Source organism: Drosophila subpulchrella, unplaced genomic scaffold (genome assembly GCF_014743375.2).
Source record: "Drosophila subpulchrella strain 33 F10 #4 breed RU33 unplaced genomic scaffold, RU_Dsub_v1.1 Primary Assembly Seq18, whole genome shotgun sequence".
NCBI lineage: Eukaryota > Metazoa > Arthropoda > Insecta > Diptera > Drosophilidae > Drosophila > Drosophila subpulchrella.
The window spans coordinates 2,445,927-2,469,780 of record NW_023665515.1 but is presented as its reverse complement, the minus strand read 5'-3'; the positions used below and the strand labels follow the sequence as shown (position 1 = coordinate 2,469,780).

The 23,854-nt window shown below is 38.9% G+C and overlaps 1 protein-coding gene across 7 annotated transcripts in view; it reads right to left on the bottom strand.

Moving 5' to 3' along the window:
• LOC119559143 (zinc transporter 2-like) overlaps nucleotides 1–23,854 on the bottom strand; it is a 434,223-nt gene that overhangs the window by 175,212 nt on the left and 235,157 nt on the right. For all 7 annotated transcript variants that reach the window (XM_037872211.1, XM_037872206.1, XM_037872210.1 and 4 more), the window contains one exon: nucleotides 6,279–6,467. In XM_037872211.1, coding sequence (XP_037728139.1) covers nucleotides 6,279–6,467 — 189 coding nt within the window. The remainder of the gene's footprint in view (nucleotides 1–6,278; nucleotides 6,468–23,854) is intronic.

Below are 23,854 nucleotides of genomic sequence, written 5' to 3'. Positions count from 1 at the left end.
ACAGTCAATTGAGAATTAGTATTTGTATAGTCATAAATAGAGTCCCAGTCACATAAATTACAGTCGGTACTTAGCAAGGCGTAGTCAATATTTTTAAAGTTCTTATAAACTATATGGTTTTCAGATAAGTCTGTACTAATATTATAAATTAAATAAATTAGATCGTGTTTTGAAAACTTTGGCATTGAAAGTTGACTATACATGAAAATTTTATCACACTCAGTTACAAAAAATAAGTCAAGTAGAGTATCACAGTGGTTTGAAAAATGTGTAGGTACTGATGAGTTTACTAAATTTAAGCCAATAGATTCGATGTCGTCCGGCAATTTATTATACCCGTTACTCGTAGAGTAAAAGGGTATACTAGATTCGTCTGAAAGTATTTAACAGGCAGAAGGAAGCGTTTCCGACCCCATAAAGTATATATATTCTTGATCAGGATCACTAGCCGAGTCGATCTAGCCGTGTCCGTCTGTCTGTCCGTCCGGATGAACGCTGAGATCTCGGAAACTATCAGACCTAGGCTATTGAGATTTGGCGTGCAGATTCCTAAGTTTCTTACGCAGCGCAAGTTTGTTTCAGCAGAGTGCCACGCCCACTCTAACGCCCACAAACCGCCCAAAACTGTGGCTAGAATGTAAATTTTAACTGAAATGTATTGGTCTCGTCAATATCTACCACGCCCACTCTAACGCCCATAACGTTTAAGTCTGTCTACCGCCGGTAGGTGGCGCATTTCAATCTCGCTTTGCTGCGTGGATATCTCCATTTCCCTTTGGTCCCTTTAGCTGAGTAACGGGTATCTGACAGTCGAGGTACTCGACTATAGCGTTCATCCTTGTTTTCCTTTAGAATATTGCTGTTGAAATCCCCAGCAAGGATAACATCCGAATAAGGGATAGATATAGAGGACAATAAGTCAAATAAATTTTGGTAGTCAATAAATCGGTTTGGTCTATAAACGCAGCCTACTAAAGTTTTTGATGAGTATAATGTATTTGTAATCTGAACAAATATCCATTCAACGGAGCTATCACTCGGATGTTTACAGACAAACTTTGCATTAAGACGATTACTTACATATATGGCTACTCCCCCAGCGTGGCTACCTCGGTCGCAACGAAAGAGATCATAACCACTACACTCTACTACCGAATCACGAACATAAAACGTAAACCACGTTTCGGACAAACATATAGCATCAGTGTTAGAACTAACAAATAAATACCTAAATTCTTAAATTTTATTCACTAAGCTTTGAGCGTTAATATGGCATACACGACGGCCAGTTCTCTGACTACCAAGTACTCTAAGCATCGTATAGCTGCTCGCACTCGGCGTAACGCATACGCAACTATTGCTTTTGATATAATAATTAGTCTACGCACCACCATGAAACTCAAAAAAGAGTCTTGAGAGAGAGGGAGATACCTAATTAAGAGAGTCGTAATTTTAAGAGTTTAAGAAATCTTAAGTCTAATGTAGAGAGAATATATGAATTTAAAGTACCTACATAGTTATAATTACATTAAGATACAGGAACATATCAACGGCAAAATCCCTCTTAATTCGCTGCGATTCCGTCCATCGCAGATGACGAAGTTGCAGCTCGCGACGATGAAGAGAGCTGAGAAGAGAGAGGAGAGGCTGGCTTATCAGCGGCAAGGTCTTGCGAGAGCGCCAAAAGCTGATCCATACTCTCGATGCAGTACAATTTATCACTGCACCGGACGTGGACTAGACCTCTGCGAAACAGCAGAGAGCAGTCTGCGCTTTTTAAACTTCATTGCCTCTTTAAATCATCATCAGTCGATTTAGCGTCGCTTGTGAACAGATGTGTTTACTTTTGTGCTCTGAGTTTTTGTTTTATTCAGTGGTTTTTTGCGAGTGTCTTGTGTTTGTTTTTTAACAAAGCTTTGCCTAATAGTTGTGTTAGTGTTCTTGACTAGACCCCCCAGTAAACGGGTATGTGGTTATAGTTATTTTAACATTTCTATTAGATTTGTTTAATCTCCTAGCGTTGTTAGAGTAATTTTACACTCACTAATCTTGCTAAAACTCTTTAGTCCCTCTCTCTCTTTCCCGCTCTATATTACAACTGTAATTTAAACTCCCTCGGAAACTGCCGAATTTCTGGTAGACTTTTGGTGTGCTATTCTCTTACTCTCTCTCTTGCTTGCTTTACATTGTAACTGTTCGTGCGTAAAGTTGTCAGTGTCCCGCAAGCAACGCTCAGTCGATAGAAGATTTATTCTCTCGTGCTCTCATACATTTAAATTAATACGCGATCTCGCGCTCTTATTTTTTCCGTGTTTTGTGCCTTTGTGGTTTTGGAATTTGATCCCAGTGCCAAATTTACTTGAGGTATCTTTCATATTTTATTTTATTTTATTTCATCTCCTTTAAATGGCTCTTGTCTGCTGTGAGAAAAATTGTACTCTTTCGTCTTCAACTAAGGTCCCTTTTATTTTCTGCTGGCTCTGCGAATCGATGATGCACGTTAAATGCGCAGGATTTACTGGCAGAGTCAAAGACTTCATTGATCTTAATACTGGTCTCATGTGGTCATGTGGATCCTGCAAGGAAATGGTAGTTGAGATGAGCGGCTCTATGAAGCAGACTCGAGGCAGCCTTTTGAATCTCTCAGGTGCTTTTAAACAGCTCAATATACGCTCAGGCAAGTCCTTAGGGAATAATTTTTAAATAATTTTTAGAAGTATATTTAAATTAAACATTTGTAGTCAGAGAAGAATTTATCCATTTGCGATTAAAAAATAAATAAAACCGCTCTCATAAAACGGTGATAAAAACAAGGAAGAACGAGTACCTCGACTATCAGATACCCGTTACTTAGCTAAAGGGACCAAAGGGAAATGGAGATATGCAAGCAGCAAAGCGAGATTGAAAAGCGCCACCTATCGTCGGTAGACAGATTTAAGCGTTATGGGCATTAGAGTGGGCGTGGCAAATTTTGTTTTGGGTCAATCGATAGGTATTGACGAGACCATTACAGTTCAGTTAAAATTTTGTATCTAGCATGAAAATTGTGGGCGCCACAGGCATGGGCGGTTTGTGGGCGTTAGAGTGGGCGTGGCATATTTGCGTAACAAACTTGCGCTTTGCACAAGGCTACGGAATCTAAATCTTAGATCCCAATTTAGTACTCAGATCGGCTAAGAGTATCACTAGTCGAAAAATCTTATTCTTTGTAGTGTGACCGAAGTTTTAAAAGTTCACCCGCCATGCATGTGGCATGGTCTTACTGTCAAGCAGCTGTGCTTGTTGTCAAACGGAAAACAAATCAGTTGGAGCAATTGAAAAAAGGGGAGTCTGCTGGTGCATAAAGAAATTAAAATAAAAATAAATGGAATGTTCAACGAATGTTTTTATTTATGTAAATTAGAAGTTAAAGGCTTCCTTCTCGTCCCACGGATGCTCCGCCATCTTTCCCGCGCCATCTGTAGTCCAACTCCGAGCTGGCCAATAATGGCTGCTGATAGCTCCTCCAGCTGTCCCTTAGCGGGCGACCTTATTTCCTCCTCCCTATAGAAACCGGCGCATCCTCTATCTCCGCTCCATCACCAGCTGCCAAGTAGCTGGTGAAGGAGGAGTCCTTAAAGGAGCTCGTCGGAGATCGAGCGATGTCCCATGTTCCTTCCCAATGGGATTCTCTAGTGGATCTCCTCCAGCGCTTCAACTATTCTGCGGATTTGACCCGTTGTGATGCTGCTTCCTGTAAGTCAAGTCCCACAATAATGGGCAACAGCTTGGATTAGGCATCCTTTTTCATCTGCACTCTCCTTTAGCCGTTTTGGGTGTTTTCTTCCATTTTTAATTTTTAAATTCCCCACCGCTTCTGCACGAACACCGCCAAAGATTAAATTTCTTATTCTTTGGGCCGCGGCTAACGGCGTTCATCGAAAATTCACTCGCGAAATCTGGTATTTTTTCTGGTATTTCCTTAGCTCATCTGAGTACCGCGCTGAAAAACAGACCCTACGAAAACCTTTAGCCGCCTGTTTGCCTCTCGCTCACTCCTATGGTTAGCTCGCGGTTTTCGTCGATGTGAGTACTAGGCTGTAGGCGCCACAGTTTTGGGCGGTTTGTGGACGTTAGAGTGGGCGTGGCAATCGATAGGTATTGATGAGAACAATACATTTCAGTTGAAATTTTTATTCTAGCATTAAAACTGTAGGAGCCACAGTTTTTGGCAGCTTGTGGGCGTTAGAGTGGGCGTGGCACTCTACTGAAACAAACTTGCGCTGCGTAAGAAGCTGCACGCCAAATCTCAATAGCCTAGCTCTCATAGTTTCCGAGATCTCAGCGTTCATCCGGACAGACGGACAGACGGACATGGCTAGATCGACTCGGCTAGTGATCCTGATCAAGAATATATATACTTTATGGGGTCGGAAACGCTTTCTTCTGCCTGTTACATACTTTCCGACGAATCTAGTATACCCTTTTACTCTACGAGTAACGGGTATAAAAATAACTAAAAGATTCAAATGGGGGCAGGATGTTTGTTATTATATACTTATTTTACTAAAATTTATAAACTAATCAATGCACTTCACAGCATTCATCACGACCTTTATCATGTTTATTATATAAGTTTGATGAATTCTTAAAAGCATGAAAAGAAATTTACCCCTGTTTATGCGAATTCATGGATTTATTTATTCTCAGTTGACAGAGTTGCTTACCGGTATGAATGATATGTGCAATGAAAATACAATATATAAAAATTCGTTAAATCAAGGGTTTAACAAAGACTAATTCTATGTTTATGCTAAAGGTTTCATGATTTTTTAAAAGCTTGAAAAAAAATTTGCTCCTGTTTATGCGACACCGCCGAATTCATGCATTTTATCAATCTCAGCTGACAGAGATGCCGGAACGGTGGGAAAAGGTGTTAGCGATTATTAAACGGATTAATTTGCTTCGATTCGCAGGAAATAATCTTGCTAGTATTAAAGATAAAAGCCTAGTACTCACATCGACAAAAACCGTGAGCTAACCATAGGAGTGAGCAAGAGGCAAACAGGCGGCTAAAGCATTTCGTCGGGTCTGTTTTTCAGCGCGGTACTCAGATGAGCTAAGGAAATACCAGACAAAATACCAGATTTTGCGAGTGAATTTTCGATGAACGCCGTTAGCCGCGGCCCAAAGAATAATAAATTTAATCTTTGGCGGTGTTGTGCAAATGCGGTATGGGAACTAAATATTAAAAATGAAAGGAAAACCCGATAAAAGCCTGCAGGAGGTCACTGCAAATGAGAAAGGAAGCCTAATCCAAGCTGTTTCCCATGATTGTAGAACCTCACCGACAGGAAGCAATACCACAACATTGCAAGTCCGCAGAACAGTTGAAGTGTTGGATGAGATCCACCAGAGCATCCCAATGGGAAGGAACATGCCGAGTGGGACTTCGCTCTCTACATGGACATCCTGCCGGGCGTGTCCTCGCAAAGAAAGTCAGACTTCTATAGGGGGGAGGAAAATAGGGCGCCCGCTAAGGAACAGTTTGAGAAGATATAGGCAACCATAAGCGACTTCCTGCAGCATCAGCGGAGTAAGAGTACTAGGCTAACGTGTGTGCAAGCCAGTATAACATTTTTTTACCGTCAAAATATTTAGGTGTATTTATGTATTTATATCGATCTGGCAACTCCGATTATTATATAGAGTTACCGGAGTTTAATTGTCACCATTTCACGCTTTGAGGTTGAAGTCATAGTCAACTTTCGTGTGTTGTCGAATTCATGAAACGGTGTTTATGCACACACGAATCAGCCCATTTCATGAATTGAAAGCGTGAAATGGCCATCGCATAAACGCAGTATTAGTCACTGGAAATAAAATACTTTATCAATATACTAACAACAAGAAAGTGTAAAAAAATTATTTTTAAAAGAAAGTAAATACCATCTTCTTTAGTATTCATATTAATTAATATTTCTATGTTTTGGCGTTCTTAAGCTAATCTTAAAAAGTAGGTTACAATATTGAAAAAAAATTAACTAGAGTAATAGAAACAGTAAGTTTAAAAGTAACATTTTATTTTTATTTTTGGTCTAGGCAAGGCCCAGTGAGCAGTGTCGATAACCCAGGGCCAAAAGGGAATTCTGTTGTTATAGCTTATCGAAACGACAATATTTGATTCACCACACGCTATTAAAGTGCAATGTAATCAATACTTTTTGTTTTACTTATGTATTATTACCTACCCAGGCTGTTGTAATAACTTCGTCTCATCTATAATAACAATATTTTACCTGCTTGGAGCACTATCAGTCGTCTTCAATGCATCATTCTTTATAATGCTTTTACTACTAGCTGCCGTAACTGAACACGTGTCAGTATGGATGTGGGAAGGACCGTGACTATGCTGGTGTCCATTTCCGTGACTGTGACCGTGTCTATTGCCGCTTGCGAACCAAGAGCCATGCAAAATGAACATCATTCTGTTTAAAATTATATTTTAAAATGTTACTCATTTATTTATTGGATTAGGAGGAAAGAAAGGGGAAACGCTATAGTCGAGTGCCTCGACTATTAAATATCCGTTACTAAGCGAACCATTTTAATTTGTTAACTAATGACAATTTAAATAAAATAAAATGTACACTAAAAAATATTCCAAAAATGTGGACGCCATAAACTTTTGCGATCTGTGGATGTGCGCGTGGCACTGGCCTTACAATTTCCTTTAGAATATAGTACTCAGATCACCTAAGAGTTTCACTAGTCGAAAACGCTTACTGTTTATTGTGTGACCGAAGTTTTCAAACTTCACCAGCAATGCATTTCTATTTGAAAGTGGCCTAAAATTCACTTTAATTGCATAACTTTGCAATGAAGTATCGTATTGCAATTGTTTTGGTACTAATCGACGCGTATTTGAGTGAAGAATTTGAAAAAGTTAAAGGATTTTAATTATTAAAGGTCGTCTTAAAACGGAAAACTGGAGAAAATCACAATACCTTTCGATCGGTGTACTATTATTGCAATCGAACTGCGTAGCAGTTTTCCATTTTGCGGCTATATATAGTGGTTTCCTCGCGCACACTCCTGGTGCGATTCGTTACTCCGTGGACTGCCAACGACAGTTATCTAACATACACACCTCTTTAGGAGGTCGTAACGATCGCACCTTCAACAAAGGTTCTGATATCAAATTTTGTCACGAAAAATTCACGTACATTCGACTAAATAAATACACTTTCTAACCCGTTTTTAGTCTGCATGTATTTGGCCGACAGCGTGATAAGCATATTGAACAGCATTTGTTGTTTAGAAAGAATGAGCCTTTTATATGTGGGTTCTTTTTGGATATCCCGCTTAACTAGCGTTTTTCAAAAGTCGTAGAACAAAAGTAGTAGATTTTCATTTCAAAAAGACCCCAAAACCTTGTTTTTGAAATAACTTTTGTCATTCGACGCGTATTTTTAGTAATAAATAAATCCGGCCTTAACAGCTCAAGTTTTTTTAATTGCCACTTTTACACTTTCCCCGCTTTTTCTCCCGAACCAACCGAATTTTTAAAGTCTTAAGCCTAGTACTCAGATCAACGAGAACCGCGAGCTAACCATAGGAGTGAGCGAGAGGCAAATACGCGGCTAACGCTTTTCGTCGGGTCTGTTTTTCAGCGCGGTACTCAGATGAGCTATGGAAACACCAAAAAAAAAACAGATTTAGCGAGTAAATTTCGATGAACGCCGTTAGCCGCGGACCGCGTGGGACGAGAAGAAAGCTTTAAACTACTAATTTACATAAATAAAAACATTCGTTGAACATTCCATTTAATTGTATTTTTATTTCTTTAAGCACCAGCAGACTCTTCTATTTTAAATTGATCCAATTGATTTGTTAGTAAGACCATTCTACATGCATTGCGGGTGAACTTTGAAAACAACGGGAAAGATGGCGAAGCATGCGTGGGACGAGAAGGAAGCTTTAAACTACTAATTTACATGAATAAAAACATTCGTTGAACATTCCATTTAGTTGTATTTTTATTTCTTTAAGCACCAGCAGACTCTTCTATTTTAAATTGCTCCAATTGATTTGTTAGTAAGACCATGCTACATGCATTGCGGGTGAACTTTGAAAACTTCGGTCACGTACAAAGAATAAGATTTTTCGTCTAGTGAAACTCTTAGCCGATCTGAGTACTAGGCAATATGCAATCCTTTTAGTTATCGCGATACCTTTCGATTGGTGTATCACTCGTTATGTTCGGACCATCACTAAAGTTTTTTAATCCTGTGGCTATATATAGTAGTCGCCATCGCATACTCTCCTGGTGCGCTTCGTCACTACGTGTACTACCGTCCACCGTAGTAAAATTAGTTTCACAGAAAAATGTAGGAGTGACGAATATCATCAAACCTCACATAATTGTAGTAGATTTTTCTTATCGCATAATTTGTTCATGAGATAATACTGACTATAAAGGTGGAACAAAAACTAAAAAAAACCTTTTCAATTTATGTGTGTTTCATCAGCGCCAGAGCAAAGCTTTGTGAAATAACAAGTCAGATAAATATATACAAGTATTAATAAAATATTTAGCAACAGATCTTAGTACTTTGCGTTTTTTTCTTTGCGCCTTATGAAAGTGGCACCATCAAATTTCCAACAGTAACTTGTAGGATATCGTGGCGAACATTTTGTAGGGTATGAAAATTTAATTTTTTGTTGCTATTTGTTGAAATTATATCATTATTTGTTTCTTCTCTACAGCCGATAACTAAAAAACAGTTATTTGTTTTGAGTTTTGTAAAGTAGAAATTAAACTTATATTTTTTAAGTAAGTGTACATGAAAATTGGTATTCCATTATCATTGTTTGTGTTTTTATCAATTCGAGTGTTTTTATCAGTTCGCAGCTCTACTATCAGAGTCTTGTTACTCAGCTAAAGGGACCAAAAGGATATGGAGATATGCAAGCAGCAAAGGGAGATTGTAATGCGAAACCTACCCTCGATCTTAATATATTGTTAAGTGGGCGGCAGACAGAGTTAAGCGTTATGGGCGTTAGAGTGGTCGTGGCAAGCTTTTTTCTAGATCAATTAAAAATTGTTTCTAACATTAAAATTGTGGGAGCCACAGGCTTGGGCGGTTTGTGGGCGTTAGAGTGGGCGTGGTACCCTGCCGAAACAAACTTGCGCTGCGCAAGAAGCTCAGGAATCTTCATGCCAAGTCCCAACTTTCTAGCTTTTGTACGTGTTCATACGGACGATCAGATAGACGGACAGATGGACTGACGGACAGACGGACGGACAGACAGGGCTAGATCGACTTGGCTAGTGATCCTGATCAAGAATATATACACCTTATGGCGACGAATCTAGTATACCCTTTTTTTAAACGAGTAACGGGTATAAATAGGTTTACGCCAATAGCTGCAGTATTTAACTCCGCTGAAATTTTACCATCGATCTTCTCAGGAGTATACTCAATAGATGTCAGCTACTTTGTGCGTTTTTACTTTTGAAAAATATTAATTTTTGGAAAAGTGACATTTAAAAAACGAATTATTCTTCACTATACTCCACACTCCCACATTTTGTTTTTTCACACCCAAAAAAAAATCGCCCTTTATTCAAGAAATTCGCCGTTAAATCAAGAAAATCGTTTATGATTTTCATCCAATGGCGACTAGCCTTTATTTAAATAAATAATTTTATTGAGTTTATGGTTTGCCATTTCTGGAAATAATGACAAATTTTTCTTAAATGTATGGTAAATAACCTTAAAATTAAGAAACATTTTCTTAAAACAAGAAAAAAATTATTTATAATGTAAGATTACCTTTTTTTACATTTGAGGAATTTTGTTGGTTTTGTGTACCAATTTTGGATTTTAAATGGATAAAACCGTTTCTAATTTTAATGGCAATTATTACATGGGAATATAGTCTATACATTTTTATATTTACCTGAATTTATTAAAGATTTATTTTATATAAATACTTTTTATAAACATATAAATAACAAATGGAAAAATTCTTACCTCAGACAACCCCGGCATGAACTCGAACCCGCAACTGCTCTCACCATAGCTAGACGTCTTAACCATTCGGCCACGCGTGCTTCTTGTCATACAATGACTAAAGAGGGCTATGGTGCTTTTGGTCCAGCTTTACGCATACCAATAACGTTTATTCTAATCTAAACCCTTTTAACAACCATTTAAACAATTTGGAAAATAGAAAAGTGAAACTAATAAGAATATAAATTAAATAAATTAAAAAAAAAGAAAAATAAATAAACAAAGGGTACACTTGCCGTGGCGTGGGCTCGAACCAGGTACTTTTGTACGATCGTTTATTGACCGGACGTCTTTACCAGCTAGACCACCATTAAAATGTATAAAAAAAGTCACTTTTCCCTTAAAATATGGATATTTCTTTACTAAATTTAAGTAAGAATTTACCATTATTTCAAGAAAAATATCAAGAAAAATTCGCCATTAGTTAAGGAAAAAATTTCGGTTCTTCCTCTTCTTCTTTACAAAAAAAAAAATATGGCGAAATTCCGTAAATTTTAGAAACTTTTTCTATAATCAAGAAAATATTTCTTAATTCAAGAAAATATTTCTTAATTCAATGGCGTTTTAAAATCACGGGCGATTTTCTAATATTTATGGTGAAATTTTTTTTGAGTGTAGCTAAATTCTAGAATTTATTTCTTGTAAGTAACCGTAAATACATAGTCATTAAATTATTAATTAAATATTAACTTGTAGTTAAATGTGCAATTGCAGTTGTGAATAGTCGTGAATTGTCTGCGTTTTGCCAAAGACCATAGAATACCAAGATGCGTAACGAGGAGTAAGAAAATGTACACAGGCGGCGCAATTTTTGCAAAGCAACCCTCACATGTATGGGAATCTATTTTTAGAATGCCGTTGCTTTGCTTTCTTCTCTCTCCCTCTCTCTTGCTATCTCGCTCACGACACTCCGCGCTGTGAAAAAGTCAAAATTCAATTTTTGTCTCAATTATCGATTCTTGAATTATGATGACGAAAAGAAATCGATCTAAAAGACGCATTGCTCAAGTGGCTTATAAGCGGGCTGTGGCTCTGGCTGTGGTTCGAATCCACTCTGAGTCTGGATTCAACTTAATTTTTTTTTATAGTTTTTTTATTTTAATATTTTCTTAGCTGTACTTTTTTGACTATTTTTATACCCTTGCAGAGGGTATATAGATTTCAGTCAGAAGTTTGCAACGCAGTGAAGGAGACGTTTCAGACCCCATAAAGTATATATATTCTTGATCAGCATGACTAGACGAGTCGATCTAGCCATGTCCGTCTGTCCGTCTCAGTTTTAAAGCTATCGGGCTCAAACTTTCCCAAAAGTCTTATATCTTTTGCATAAGTCGGAACCAGCCGGATCGGACAACTATATCTTATAGCTCCCATAGGAATAATCGGAAAAATTTTTTTTTTTTAATTATAACTTTGGTGTTTTTTAACATAGAACCTCCTAGTTTTGAATTTCAAAATAAATTTTATCAAAATGGGACAACTATATCATGTAGCTGCCATAGGAACGATCGGAAAATTGGAAAAGAAAAATAATATGAATAAAGCTTTGGTGTTTTTTAACATATAACCTCCTACGCTTAGAAATAACATTTTTTTAATTAGTTCTGAGCTTCGAATTTAATTTTATTAAAGTCGGACGACTATATATAGCTGCCATAGGAACGATCGGAAAATTGGTCGGAAAATAATATGAAACAAATTATAGCTTCGGTGTTTTTGACATATTATCTTACACTTTTGGGAAAATCATTTTTTTGTATTTTTAAATTTAATAATTATAACTGCAAGGGTATACAAACTTCGGCTTGCCGAAGTTAACTTCCTTTCTTGTTTAGTTTTTTTTAGTTTGTTTTTAGTTTTTTTATTATTTTAAATTATGTCTTAAAGCCGAAATTTTTTTTTAGATGTTCCAATTGGGACTTTAGTAATTAATCGCTCCTATAGATATATTTTTTTTGTGTAAATTACATATCAAAAGTTTTAAAAATATATCAAATAACGATAAAAACATGAACACAATATGCAATTCACTTTGAATCAAAGCGTAATGTGAACTCTAGAAAACGATTTTTCATTTTATATTGTTAAATATGGTGAGTGCTTTCCATATAAAATGCAAATTTTCGATAAATAGATTAAGGCTTGACTGTTCAAAGATCCCCAGATATTTATTTACTTACACCAAAAATTTTGCCGTACATCCCGTTGTATGGCCATTACTCATCTTGTAATTTATATTATCTTTGGTTTTGCTGATGTGTGCTTCTGTACATGTGATAAATTCTATACTCTCCGCTAATAAGGTAATAATCAATTAAAATGAATTCCATATACAAAAGCCGATACCATGTTACTCATACACGGTGCACGTTGATATTATTATTTAATAAAATTATAATGTGGAAAAGAACTCAAAAACATGATGTAATAGGTCATAGATAGGTCAAGAACAATGACAAACCTTTCGATGGAAAACTTTTACAATAGGGGATCGAATTGCAAGGACCGCGACGTTCCATTTGGCACGTAAATGTGTGAAGGGGAGGGAATATGGCCGAAACACCGCCTGATCGTATAATGATCAAGCGGCAGCTGAGCTTGTGGGGCAGTGTGGACTGATGAACTTTACGGACTAATAATATTTTCATGCACTTTTAAATATTTATTCTCGTTTTGTTGTAGAGCAGAGCTTATGCCGGCTAATGGTGCCTGAACATCAGACGCGTCTCCCTCGGCCCAAGTCCTGTTCAGGACTCGGGCACTAATATGCCCACGTAACCGAACGTATCGATAGATATTAGATAGATGAAAAAGTATAAGTGTATGATCGAAAGGCGGTCTTTCTGAACCGGAAATTCGAGGCAGGTAAAATACGGAGAAGAAATTTAATAAATAAACCGCCCACAAACTTCGAAAAATCCTAAAAATGAAAGCGGAAATTTTCGAAACTATAAAAGCTAGAGAATTAAGATTTCAGACTAAGATTCCGTAGCCTTGTATGCAGCGCAAGTTCGTTACGCGAATATCCCACGCCCACTCTAAAGCCCACAAGCCGCCAAAATCTGTAGCGACAACAAAAACACACTCACAAGCGTTTTTGTTGCGACATGAAACTATGGTCTGGACAGTGTTAAAGTTGCCAACTTGTCAAGAAAATATGTTTTCCGTTTCGCTCTCTTTTTCGTACTGTTTTATTGGTAGCTTCAGCTGAGTGAACATAATTGGTTGAGCATGTTAGATAAAAGAGTGCACAGACTCTGGAATTCATTCAAATGTAAATATACAAAGAAAAACGTAGTTTGACCGAACATCCCGGCACCCTTGAAAGGATCTGCTTTCAACACTTCTCAGTCCTTCAGGTCAGATGTTTTAATCAATGCCAGCTTGTAAACTGGCCTAGAGCAGTAGCCAGTGGGAGTTCGAAGATGAGCAACTCGAACCCGCCCATCCTTGCCCGCTACCACGGCGTCGATGCGGCCGAATTTCCAATGTTGTGGAGGGCTATTGTCACCTTGGATAAGGACCAAAGATCCACCGTTGATGTTGGTCGAAGGCTGAGACCACTTGGTGCGGGCTCGCAGTTCGTTTATGTATTCCGATGACCAACGGCGCCAAAACTCTTGTTTAATGGCCGTCACGACATCAAAACACTGAAGATTGGTGAAAGCACGCAGCGATTTTCCAACCAAGAGGTGACCCAGAGTAATTGCTTCATAATCACTCGGACCAGACGATAATGGGGTAAGCGGGCGTGAATAAAGAATGGCCTCAGCTTCAGCCGCCACTGTGGTGAGCTCTTCGAATGTCAGCCCTGTATTCATGAGTGTTCTGTTCAGCAATCCCTTTGCGCTTTTCAACGCCGCTTCCTAAAGCCCGCCGAAATGCGGTGCCCTAGGAGGGATAAAATAAAAAATAATAAATTCAGAGGAACAAAATTCATTAATGGCAAATTGCGTGGATTGGTTGAACATACATTTGTTCAGATCGTGGAGATGATTAGCAGCGCCTGTAAAGTTGGTAGCATTGTCACAATAAATGTCTGATGGCAATGCGCGTCGAGCAATAATTCGCTTAAGAGCAGCGAGAAATCCTTTAGTCGATAGTTCTGACACTACTTCTATATGTACGGCCTTAGAAGCCATACAGACGAAGATTGCCAGGTAGGCCTTTACAGGATGCGAATATAAGTGTTGATTGGACCGCAAAAGTCGATGCCACACTTGGAAAAGGGTTGTTGCGGCAGCAAACGCTCAGCAGGTAGTGATCCCATTAATAGCTCTTGCAGTTTCGGCCTGTAGCGAACACAAGAAAAGCAGGATCGGACGACGCGCCATGCTAAGTCTCTGACGTTGACGATCCAAAATTCCAAGCGAAACAGCAATGCCTTTGGTTCGGCGTGAAAGTTGCGAAGATGAAGATGTCGTACATAAGTCCATGAGATATGCGACTTTCTGGGCAGAAGGATCGGATGTTTCTCGCTTGCTGGGATGTTGGCGTTTTCGAGCCTGCCACCGACTCTGATGAGCTGGAACTCTGAAGTAAATTCGATGAATGGATTGAGATATTTCATTTGTCCTTATAGCGGTCGAGACTTTTGCAAAAGAAGAAGTTCTATCGGAAAAGCTTGTTGTTGGAGATTCCATATTATGCAATCGGATGCTTGTCGTAGTTCTTCTGGTGTCAATCTAACAGCCTAGGGTCTGTCCTTCTTGTTCGTGAATCGATGAAGGCGGAACATCCATGCCACTACGCGTACGCAGCGATGGTTTGAACTCACAATTGCTGTGAATGTGGTTTTTCGCATCTCCAAATTGACCAATTCCATGTCAAGATTCTTGTAACTAGGAAACGTGGGCCAGTTTGACGTACGTTGCGATAGAAACGAGGGGCAGAAAACCATATTGAGCTTTGGAGTTCAGGCGTAGTAGCTCCCCTGGACACAATGTCAGCTGGGTTAAACGATGTTGGTACATATCTCCACTTTCCAGTAGAAGTTTATTCTCGGATTTCTGATACTCGATTTCCCACGAACGTCGATAGTGTAACAGAATGTTCCTGTAGCCAATGTATCACAATTTGGGAGTCTGACCAGAAGTACGATTTATGTGGCTTGCCCATAAGTAGTGGGTGAACCTTTCCATACAACTGCGCCAGTAAGTGCGCTACGCACAACTCCAATTTCGGGAGAGACTTCCGTTTTACAGGAGCCACTCTGGATTTAGCTGTGAGGAGTCGGACAGCGTTGCTTCCATCCATTCATTCAGTACGCAGGTAAATGGAGCAGCCATATGCCCGAATCGATGAGTCAAAAAATCCGTGAAGCTGAATTGATTGGTACTGAGGCTGTAGGGAATAGCGAGGCACCGCAGCCTTGAACAAATTTTGAAGGACTGCAGACATTTTGTCCAAGCGCCATGCAAGTGTTGTGGTACGGATTCATCCCAACTCAGTTTTACGAGCCAAAGTTCCTGTAAAATAATCTTGGCGACGTTAATAAGCGGTGTTCGGCCAAAGAGCTAGTGGGATGGCTCGGAGGGCGCTGAGCTGAAGGCTACCGAACGGGTCGCAGGTTGCGGATACCGAGCGGCCTGGTTCTCCAGGGTAGCTACGAATAAGCGTGGAAGATGGACACGGCCCGGCTACCGCCAAGTCCCCAACACGAAGCGTAAAAAAGTAGCCCCGGACAGTCAGCGGGTATCTGCGCCGTAGCAGTACCGACGTCAAGCTTGTGCTGCCGCCTCCGACAAATAGCTCACACATACCCCCTTCCCGCACTCTTTGAACCTACCTCTTCCCTACCCCACACAACTAAGGTGTCACTCGAACCGTGCCGACGCGGACGACGTACTGCAGGGCAAATTCCCGCAAACCCTTTGCAATCTAATGGAGACAGCCTTATCCACCCTCTCCCGGTGGACGGCTGGCTGTGGACTGGGAGTTAACCCAGAAAAGACCGAACTAGTTCTCTTTACAAGAAAGTATAAGGTACCAATTCCAATTCCATAGCCCTCTTCGCTTGTAAAAAAGCCATAGGGAGGAAGTGGGGTTTCTCCCCCATGATAGTTCACTGGCTACACACTGCAATAGTCAGGCCCATTCTCCTCTACGAAAACGTCGTTTGGTGGCCTTCCCTAGAAAAGAATTGCAACCTCCGGTTCCTTCACAAGATCCAAAGAAGCGCAGAGCTCTGCATCAATGGGGCGCTTCGCACCACCGCCACTGAAGCACTAAAAACAATTCTCACGGGCCACTGTCTTATAGGGACTCATGCGCTCAGGCTGGGACTTAGTAACCACGACTTCTGCCGCAGCTGCAAACAGATAGACGAAGAGGAGAGCATCGAACACCTCCTATGCTTCTGCCTAGCGCATAACCTAAAGCGCTTTCAAACCCTAGGTAGCTACACACTTCCGAACCTTGCGGCGATTCAGGGCGTAAGCATCCAAAAACTCTTATGTTTTTTAGGAAGAACAGAATACTTCGCGAAAGCAGATAACCCATGTGCTAGGGAAACGGATCTGTTCAGAGATCATGTGGTATCACAAGGGGTCCAATGTGGCCTAAGTGAGGGGATTACTATCTAATCTCCAACCACTGCTACCTACCTACCTACCTAATAAGCGGTGACAGCAATAGCGCGGACGCTTCAGAGAGTATCGTGCGCTTTGTGATTGTTGTGGGCACGTTTTTGAGAGTAAACGCAAAAAGTAATGTGTCTGACTTCTCATCTTACTTGTAAGTGTGACTCTCGACGAAATCCACGTGGCTTGAGTGCCGTTTAGTGAGCGGAAACTGACCGCATTCTAGTATTTTGGTGACTTTATCCTTTTCGACTCGCAAAGTCGGTACATCATCTGCTCCGGTTAGTATATCGTCGACGTAAAGTGAAGTCCTTATAACCGCAGCACCAATGGGATATTCGACGCGATGTAGATCTGCAAAATGATGTGGACTACGTATGGCGAGATATGGTGCGGAAGCCGTTCCGTAGGTAACCGTGTTGAGTCTCGCCAAAGAATGTACTGAAATTTGCGGTCATTTATGTCAAAATTCACTTGCCTGTACATTTTCGCTATGTCGGCGGTTAGGGCATAAAGTTCTAGTCGGAGACGTAGCAGAAGCAGGAAAAGTTCATCTTCTATAGTTGGGCCGCACAGTAAGATATCTTTCAAGGAGACTTGATTCGACTTCTTGCATGACGCATCGAAGACCACTCGAAGTTTTGTGGACTCACTCGCTGGCTTCATCACACAATGATGAGAGATGTAGTAGTGCCGGACCGATAAGTTAGGATTTGTTACGAGCGTCATTTGGCCCATTTCTTCGTATTCGTTTATGAACATTCTATATTGGGTGTAGTTCCGGTGAACGAACAAATCGGTATTCGACGCTGAAGAACCTTCGACGAGCAATATCTAAAGACCTACCGAGCTGATCGGGAGTATCCTTAAATGGCAACATCACGACGATTCTTCCCTTTTCTTCTAAACGTGTTGTCTGCTTAAAGGGCTCCTCACACAATTTGTACTCGGGCTTGAGTCGCTTTCCCGATGTAGCAATTGTTTCTACCTCCGATGGCTACGATGGCTTCCTGCAACTACCCATCCGATTAGCGTTTTTTGAAGAGTCGGCAAACGGGATCCGAGTTTGACTTGGCCCACAGCGAGTTTATCGAAGAATGCCTCTTCGCCTAACAGCATGTCAACGCTCCGGGAAAGATGAAATTGATTATCCGCTAACGGCATACTAGGCGGAAGATTCCAGGTCGATATATAAATTCGGGTATCCGGTTGATATGCGATTGTAGGCGTTATGAGCGTATGATGCGGCTGATGGAAACTTCGGCAATTCGACACCTTATGACCCTTACCAAGGCAGTTGACGCACAGGCCATTCCTTTTTACCACTTCTAAACGTTGCTGGTCGCATGCCAGGAGTCTGTGCCCAGTGCTAGAGTGCCAGTGCCAGAGTCTACACATTGCCATGGTGAGCGCAAATTAAGAGTTGTGAGCGTTGTTAGATGCAGACCAATATGGTTTTGAATGGAAAGGCTTCTGAGTTTAATTTGAAGAGGTTCTGCTGGACACTTAGTACTGACAGTGGCGTTCAAGTACATTGACGCACTAATTCCAGGATGGCACCGACGAGTAGTCTAGATGATGTAGGGTGTTATAATTATTTAAAACAATGCGAAAGGGTTCATGCAGACTTTAATTTGATGTAAATCGTGGCAAATTAATAATTTGGTAATTGCGCGTTAGTCTAGTCAGTAACATTAATGGTTAGACGGCTTACCAAATCTAAGGAATTAAAATCACCTCTGATAAGATTATGCATAAAATATTACCAAGCATTAACAAGAGTAGGAAAATTAGGCAAGAGGAATCTACTCGGCTAAGCGAGTAACCTGACGTTTTGATTCCAGTTCAAACCACGTAGGGCAAAAAGAAGAAATTGTTTTTGTACCAACTCAATACGGTCAATGTGCATTTGATATTGTGGACTCCAAGCCGAAGAACAATAGACCAAATTGGGAAGAACAAGGGAGGTAAATAATAATTCGGTTGTATATAGGTCATCAAATTCTTTCGACCAACGCTTTATAAACCCAAGAGCGTTCATAGCTTTATTTACAGTAGAAGTTATGTGGGAGTCAAATCTAAGTTTTTGGTCCAGAAGAACACCAAACTTATAAACGTAGGAGTACCCCTATAAAGAGGCAATTCTGTAAACAATTAATATCTGTCTGCACTCAGAAACCAGACTCTATATTATTATATAATTAACAAAGCCTAACATCACAGTATACATTAGTTCATCATAACGTTGCATTTAAGGCAGTTTTAATTTAAATGGTTGTACTCACATCATTCCTGGAAACAATAAAAATCTGTCTGCAAGCAGAAACCAGAATCTTTATTATTATATAATGAACAAATCTTAAGATCATCAGCATACATTAGTACACAGAGTGTGTTACGATAGAGGGAAGGTATTCAATAAAAGAAGGGACTCCAGGTGACACGTAGATCATCTATGAAACAGCGTTTTTAAATATAACTCTCAGAGTTCTACCACTAAATTTACTTGAAGTCCAAATTAATAGATATTTGGGTACTTAAGCTGATCTTATTTGAATAAAAGAAAATAATGGAGTCCATTTATTACAATAGATGTCAATTCGAGCTGGTTACTGGTGGTCAATCTTCGAAATAGACCAAAATTCCATAAACAAAATAGCGTTTTCACAAAGTACGGACACTATGAGTACATACGAATACCATTTGGATTAAAAATGGACCTGCAACTTTTCAGCGATGCATGAACAATGTCCTTTGTGAATTAATAAACAAGCATTGCCTTGTATACTTGGACGATATAATTGTTTTCTATACGTCTCTTGACGAACACCTGAAATTGTTGAAAATTGTTTTTGAAAAACTTAAAAACGCTAATCTAAAATTACAACTAGACAAATGTGAATTTTTGAAAAAAGAAACAGAATTTTTGGGATACATAGTTGGACCAAGCGGTGTAATGCCAAATCCAGAAAAGGTTATGGCAATCAATAAATTTCCAATTCCCAAAACTCAAAAAGAAATAAAATCATTTCATGGTCTTCGCAGACACTTCAAAGCCTTTAACTAAATGTTTAAAAGCTGGTTCTAAAGTGACATTCAAAGATGATACATTTATTGCAGCATTCAATAAATTAAAACAACTTATCATAATCGATCCCATACTGATTTGTCCAGATTTTGAAATAAGGTTTCAGTTAAATACTGACGCTAGCAATTTTGCATTAGGAGGAGTTCTTTCTCAGGATAACAAACCACTCAGTTACATTAGTAGGACTCTAAATGCACATGAAGAAAACTATAGTACAATTGAGAAAGAATTGTTAGCTATAGTATGGGTGACAAAAACCTTAAGACCCTATTTATTCGGAAGAATATTTGAGATATTATTTAATTATTTATTTATTTACTTATCGCCAATGGATAAATCCTTATCTGGCTACATATGATTATCTTAAATCTATTATTGAAAATTAATTAAGAAATATTCCCTAAGAGTTTGCCTTAGCATATCTTTCTCGGTCCCCCAGCTGAATTTAATGCTAGAAGGCAAAGAATTAAACAATTTCACCCCTGATTTCCATCCCAAATCTAAACCGCTCGGATATTAACAAGCTTATAAAAACCAATATACTTCAAAACAAGGAAGAACGCTATAGTCGAGTACCTCGACTATCAGATACCCGTTACTCAGCTAAAGGGACCAAAGGGAAATGGAGATATGCAAGCAGCAAAGCGAGATTGAAATGCGCCACCTATCGGCGGTAGACAGATTTAAGCGTTATGGGCGTTAGAGTGGGCGTGGCAAATTTTACATTTCAGTTAAAATTTTTGGCATGGGCGTGGCATATTCGCGTAACAAACTTGCGCTGCGCACAAGGCTACGGAATCTAAATCTGAGATCCCAATTCTCTATCTTTTATAGTTTGTGGGCGGTTTGTGGGCGTTAAAGTGTGCGTGGCAATCTTTTTTTGGGTCAATCGATAGGTATTGATCACAACAATACATTTCAGTTAAAATTTTTATTCTAGCATCAAAACTGTAGGAGCCACAGTTTTGGGACGCGCAAAAAGGGTTCATACCTCAATTTGTTTTAAGAACAAACTCTCAATTTAATTCTAAGAAATATTCTCACTAATGACAACAAATTATGTTTTATTTTACCCAATTATACTAAATACATTAAAAAACTATTATTTAAATGTACCATATCTTTTATTTTTAGTTTTTTTTAATGCGTTGTAAAATTTTTTTTGCCCTTGCACACAAAATTGTTTAAGAATTCAATTTTAAAAACTTGCACAAAACAGAAAAATAAATGTTGACCCTTCGTGGGCTCGATCTCACGGCATTTAGATGAGTCTAAAAGTTCAACGCATTAGACCGCTAGGCCACCGATTTTCCAATTTCACGAGGAGTAAGAAAATGTACACAGGCGGCGTAATTTTTGCAAAGTCAAAAATAATTGCTATCTCGCTCACGACACTCCGCGCTGTGAAAAAGTCAAAATTCAATTTTTGTCTCATTTGTCGATTCTTGAATTATGTTGACGAAAAAGAATCGATCTAAATTCGAATTTTCAAATGATCCGAAGCAGTTTTATAACTTTGTTAATGCCAAGCGTAAGTCGACGGCATTGCCTTCATCGGTACGTTTTAACTCAATGGAGGCATCGACGGATTCTGAAATTGCTGATTTATTTGCCGAGTTTTTCCAAACTACTTATAGTTCGGCTGCTTGGTCAAATTCTAACTGCCCTAATCCCTTAAATAGGGCAAATTGAATTTGTACCCCTGAAATTACGGAAAGTTCTCTCTTAAGAGACAACAACAACGCCAACTTATTCTCCCGGTCCAGATGGACTCCCCGGGTATGTGCTTAAGTTTTGTGCGTCAACCATATGTAAACCGATTCCTAAACTTCTTAATTTGTCTATTTCATCATCAGTTTTTCCTACTATCTGGAAGGACTCTTTTATCATTCCACTTCACATAAAAGGGTGCGAATTATAGAGGTATTTCCAAATTGTCGGCAATTCCTAAAGCATTTGAACGTATTATTACTTCTCATTTGCAACATTTATGTTCCTCGCTAATATCACCGTGTCAGCATGGTTTTGTTAAGCGAAGATCGACCACCACCAACCTTCTTGAATTGTCATCTATTGTAATTAATGGATTTAAGAAAAAAATGCAGACTGACGTTATATATACAGATTTTAGTAAGGCCTTTGACTCTGTCAACCACTCTCTTCTATTATTCAAATTAAATCAGCTTGGGTTTCCATGTAAGCTATTAACTTGGATTTTAAGTTATTTGAATGGTAGGACTCAGAGGGTTAAGTTCAAGAACGCTGTTTCAAAATTGATCTACGTGACATCTGGAGTGCCCCAGGGTAGTCATTTGGGTCCTTTGGTGTTTACTTTGTTTATTAACGATCTTCCCTCTACCATAAAACATTCTCGTGTACTAATGTATGCTGATGATGTTAAGCCTTGTTTATCATATAACGATATAGCGTCGGGTTTCAACTTACAGTCAGATATTGATTGTTTTCAGGGATGGTGTGAGTATAACCTTTTAAATATGAACTGCCTTAAATAAAACGTTATGATTTTTATAGGGGTACTCCTACTTTTGTTAGTTACTCTCTTCAAAATACGTCACTCGACCGTATATATTCCGTTAATGACTTAGGCGTTCTTCTCGACCCAAAACTTAAATTTGACTGCCACATAATGTCCACTGTCAACAAGGCCATGAGTGTTCTTGGGTTTATAAAGCGTTGGTCAAAAGAAGTTGATGACCCTTATACAACCAAATTATTATTTACCTCCCTTGTCCGTCCTATTTTGGAATATTGTTCTTCGGTTTGGAGTCCACAATATCAAGTGCACATTGACCGTATTGAGTCGGTACAGAAAAATTTCTTCTTTTTGCCCTTCGTAGTTTGAACTGGGATCAAAACGTAAGGCTACCTTCCTATCAGAGTAGATTACTATTGCTTAATTTACCTACACTTGTAAATCGTAGAACAATGCTTGGTACTATTTTTATGCAAAATCTTATTAGAGGTGATATTGATTCTGTAGAACTTGTAAACCGCCTAACTTTCAATGTCCCTGCTAGACTAACACGATATTATTATCCCCTAAATTTGCCACGATGTACATTAAATTTTTGTCTGCATGAGCCCTTTCGCGTTCTATGTAATAATTATAACAACCTTTACCATTTAATTTGCACATCAACTTTATTTTAACTCATTTGCTTCATTCTTAAATGCTTCTTTTATTTTCATTTGTGTCCCGTCTCTATTTGTTTTTTGTATCTTCCTCGCGAACTCGCATTTTTGCCCAAATTGATAAAAGGGCCCCGCGCGTAACAAGCACGTGCTTGGTGTCGTTGGGCCACTTGTTTGTACTGCTCGTAGTGCATCAACGTTCATCATATAAAAGACGCATTGCTCATGTTGCTTAAAAGCGGGATGTGGCGCTCTGCGTATGTTGGTGACCCGTGGATAATGGATTTGAGTTCCAGGTTCGAATCCACTCCAAGGCTGGATCAACTTAATTCTTTTTTATAGTTTTTTTATTTCAAACATTTTTTTTTAGATGTACCTTTTGGGGCTTTAGGAATTTATCGTTCCTATAGATATATTTATTTTTGTGTAAATTACATATAAAAGGATTTAAAAAAAATATCTAATAACAATAAAAACATGAACACAATAAGCAATTCACTTTGAATCGAAGCGTAATGTGTACTCGAGAAAACGAATTTTCATAATATTTTGATGAATATGGTGAGTGCTTTCCATATAAAATGCAAATGTTCGATAAATAGATTAAGGCTTTACTGTTCAAAGATCCCCAGATATTTCTTTATTTATGACGAAGTATATTTAGCTTATCGCTACTTTTACATTTCTCAACGGCCAGCAGTTCAAGGAACAAAAACGATACAGAAGCTTGAGATCCCGCAATGCAAACAAACAAAGAAAATTGATTAGGTCCGAACGTCAACAGTGACGTAATTCCATAAACGTGAAAATCCAATAAGATTGCAAATTGTAATAAGACCGAATTATGTAAACATAAACAAAGAAGTGGCGATCACATCATCCACATGCGATTGCGTCACCTAATGCACTAACAGTAAATTCTAAGACGCAAACCGAGGTTTCATTCTAACCAATTCTGTAACATACAGTTAGTC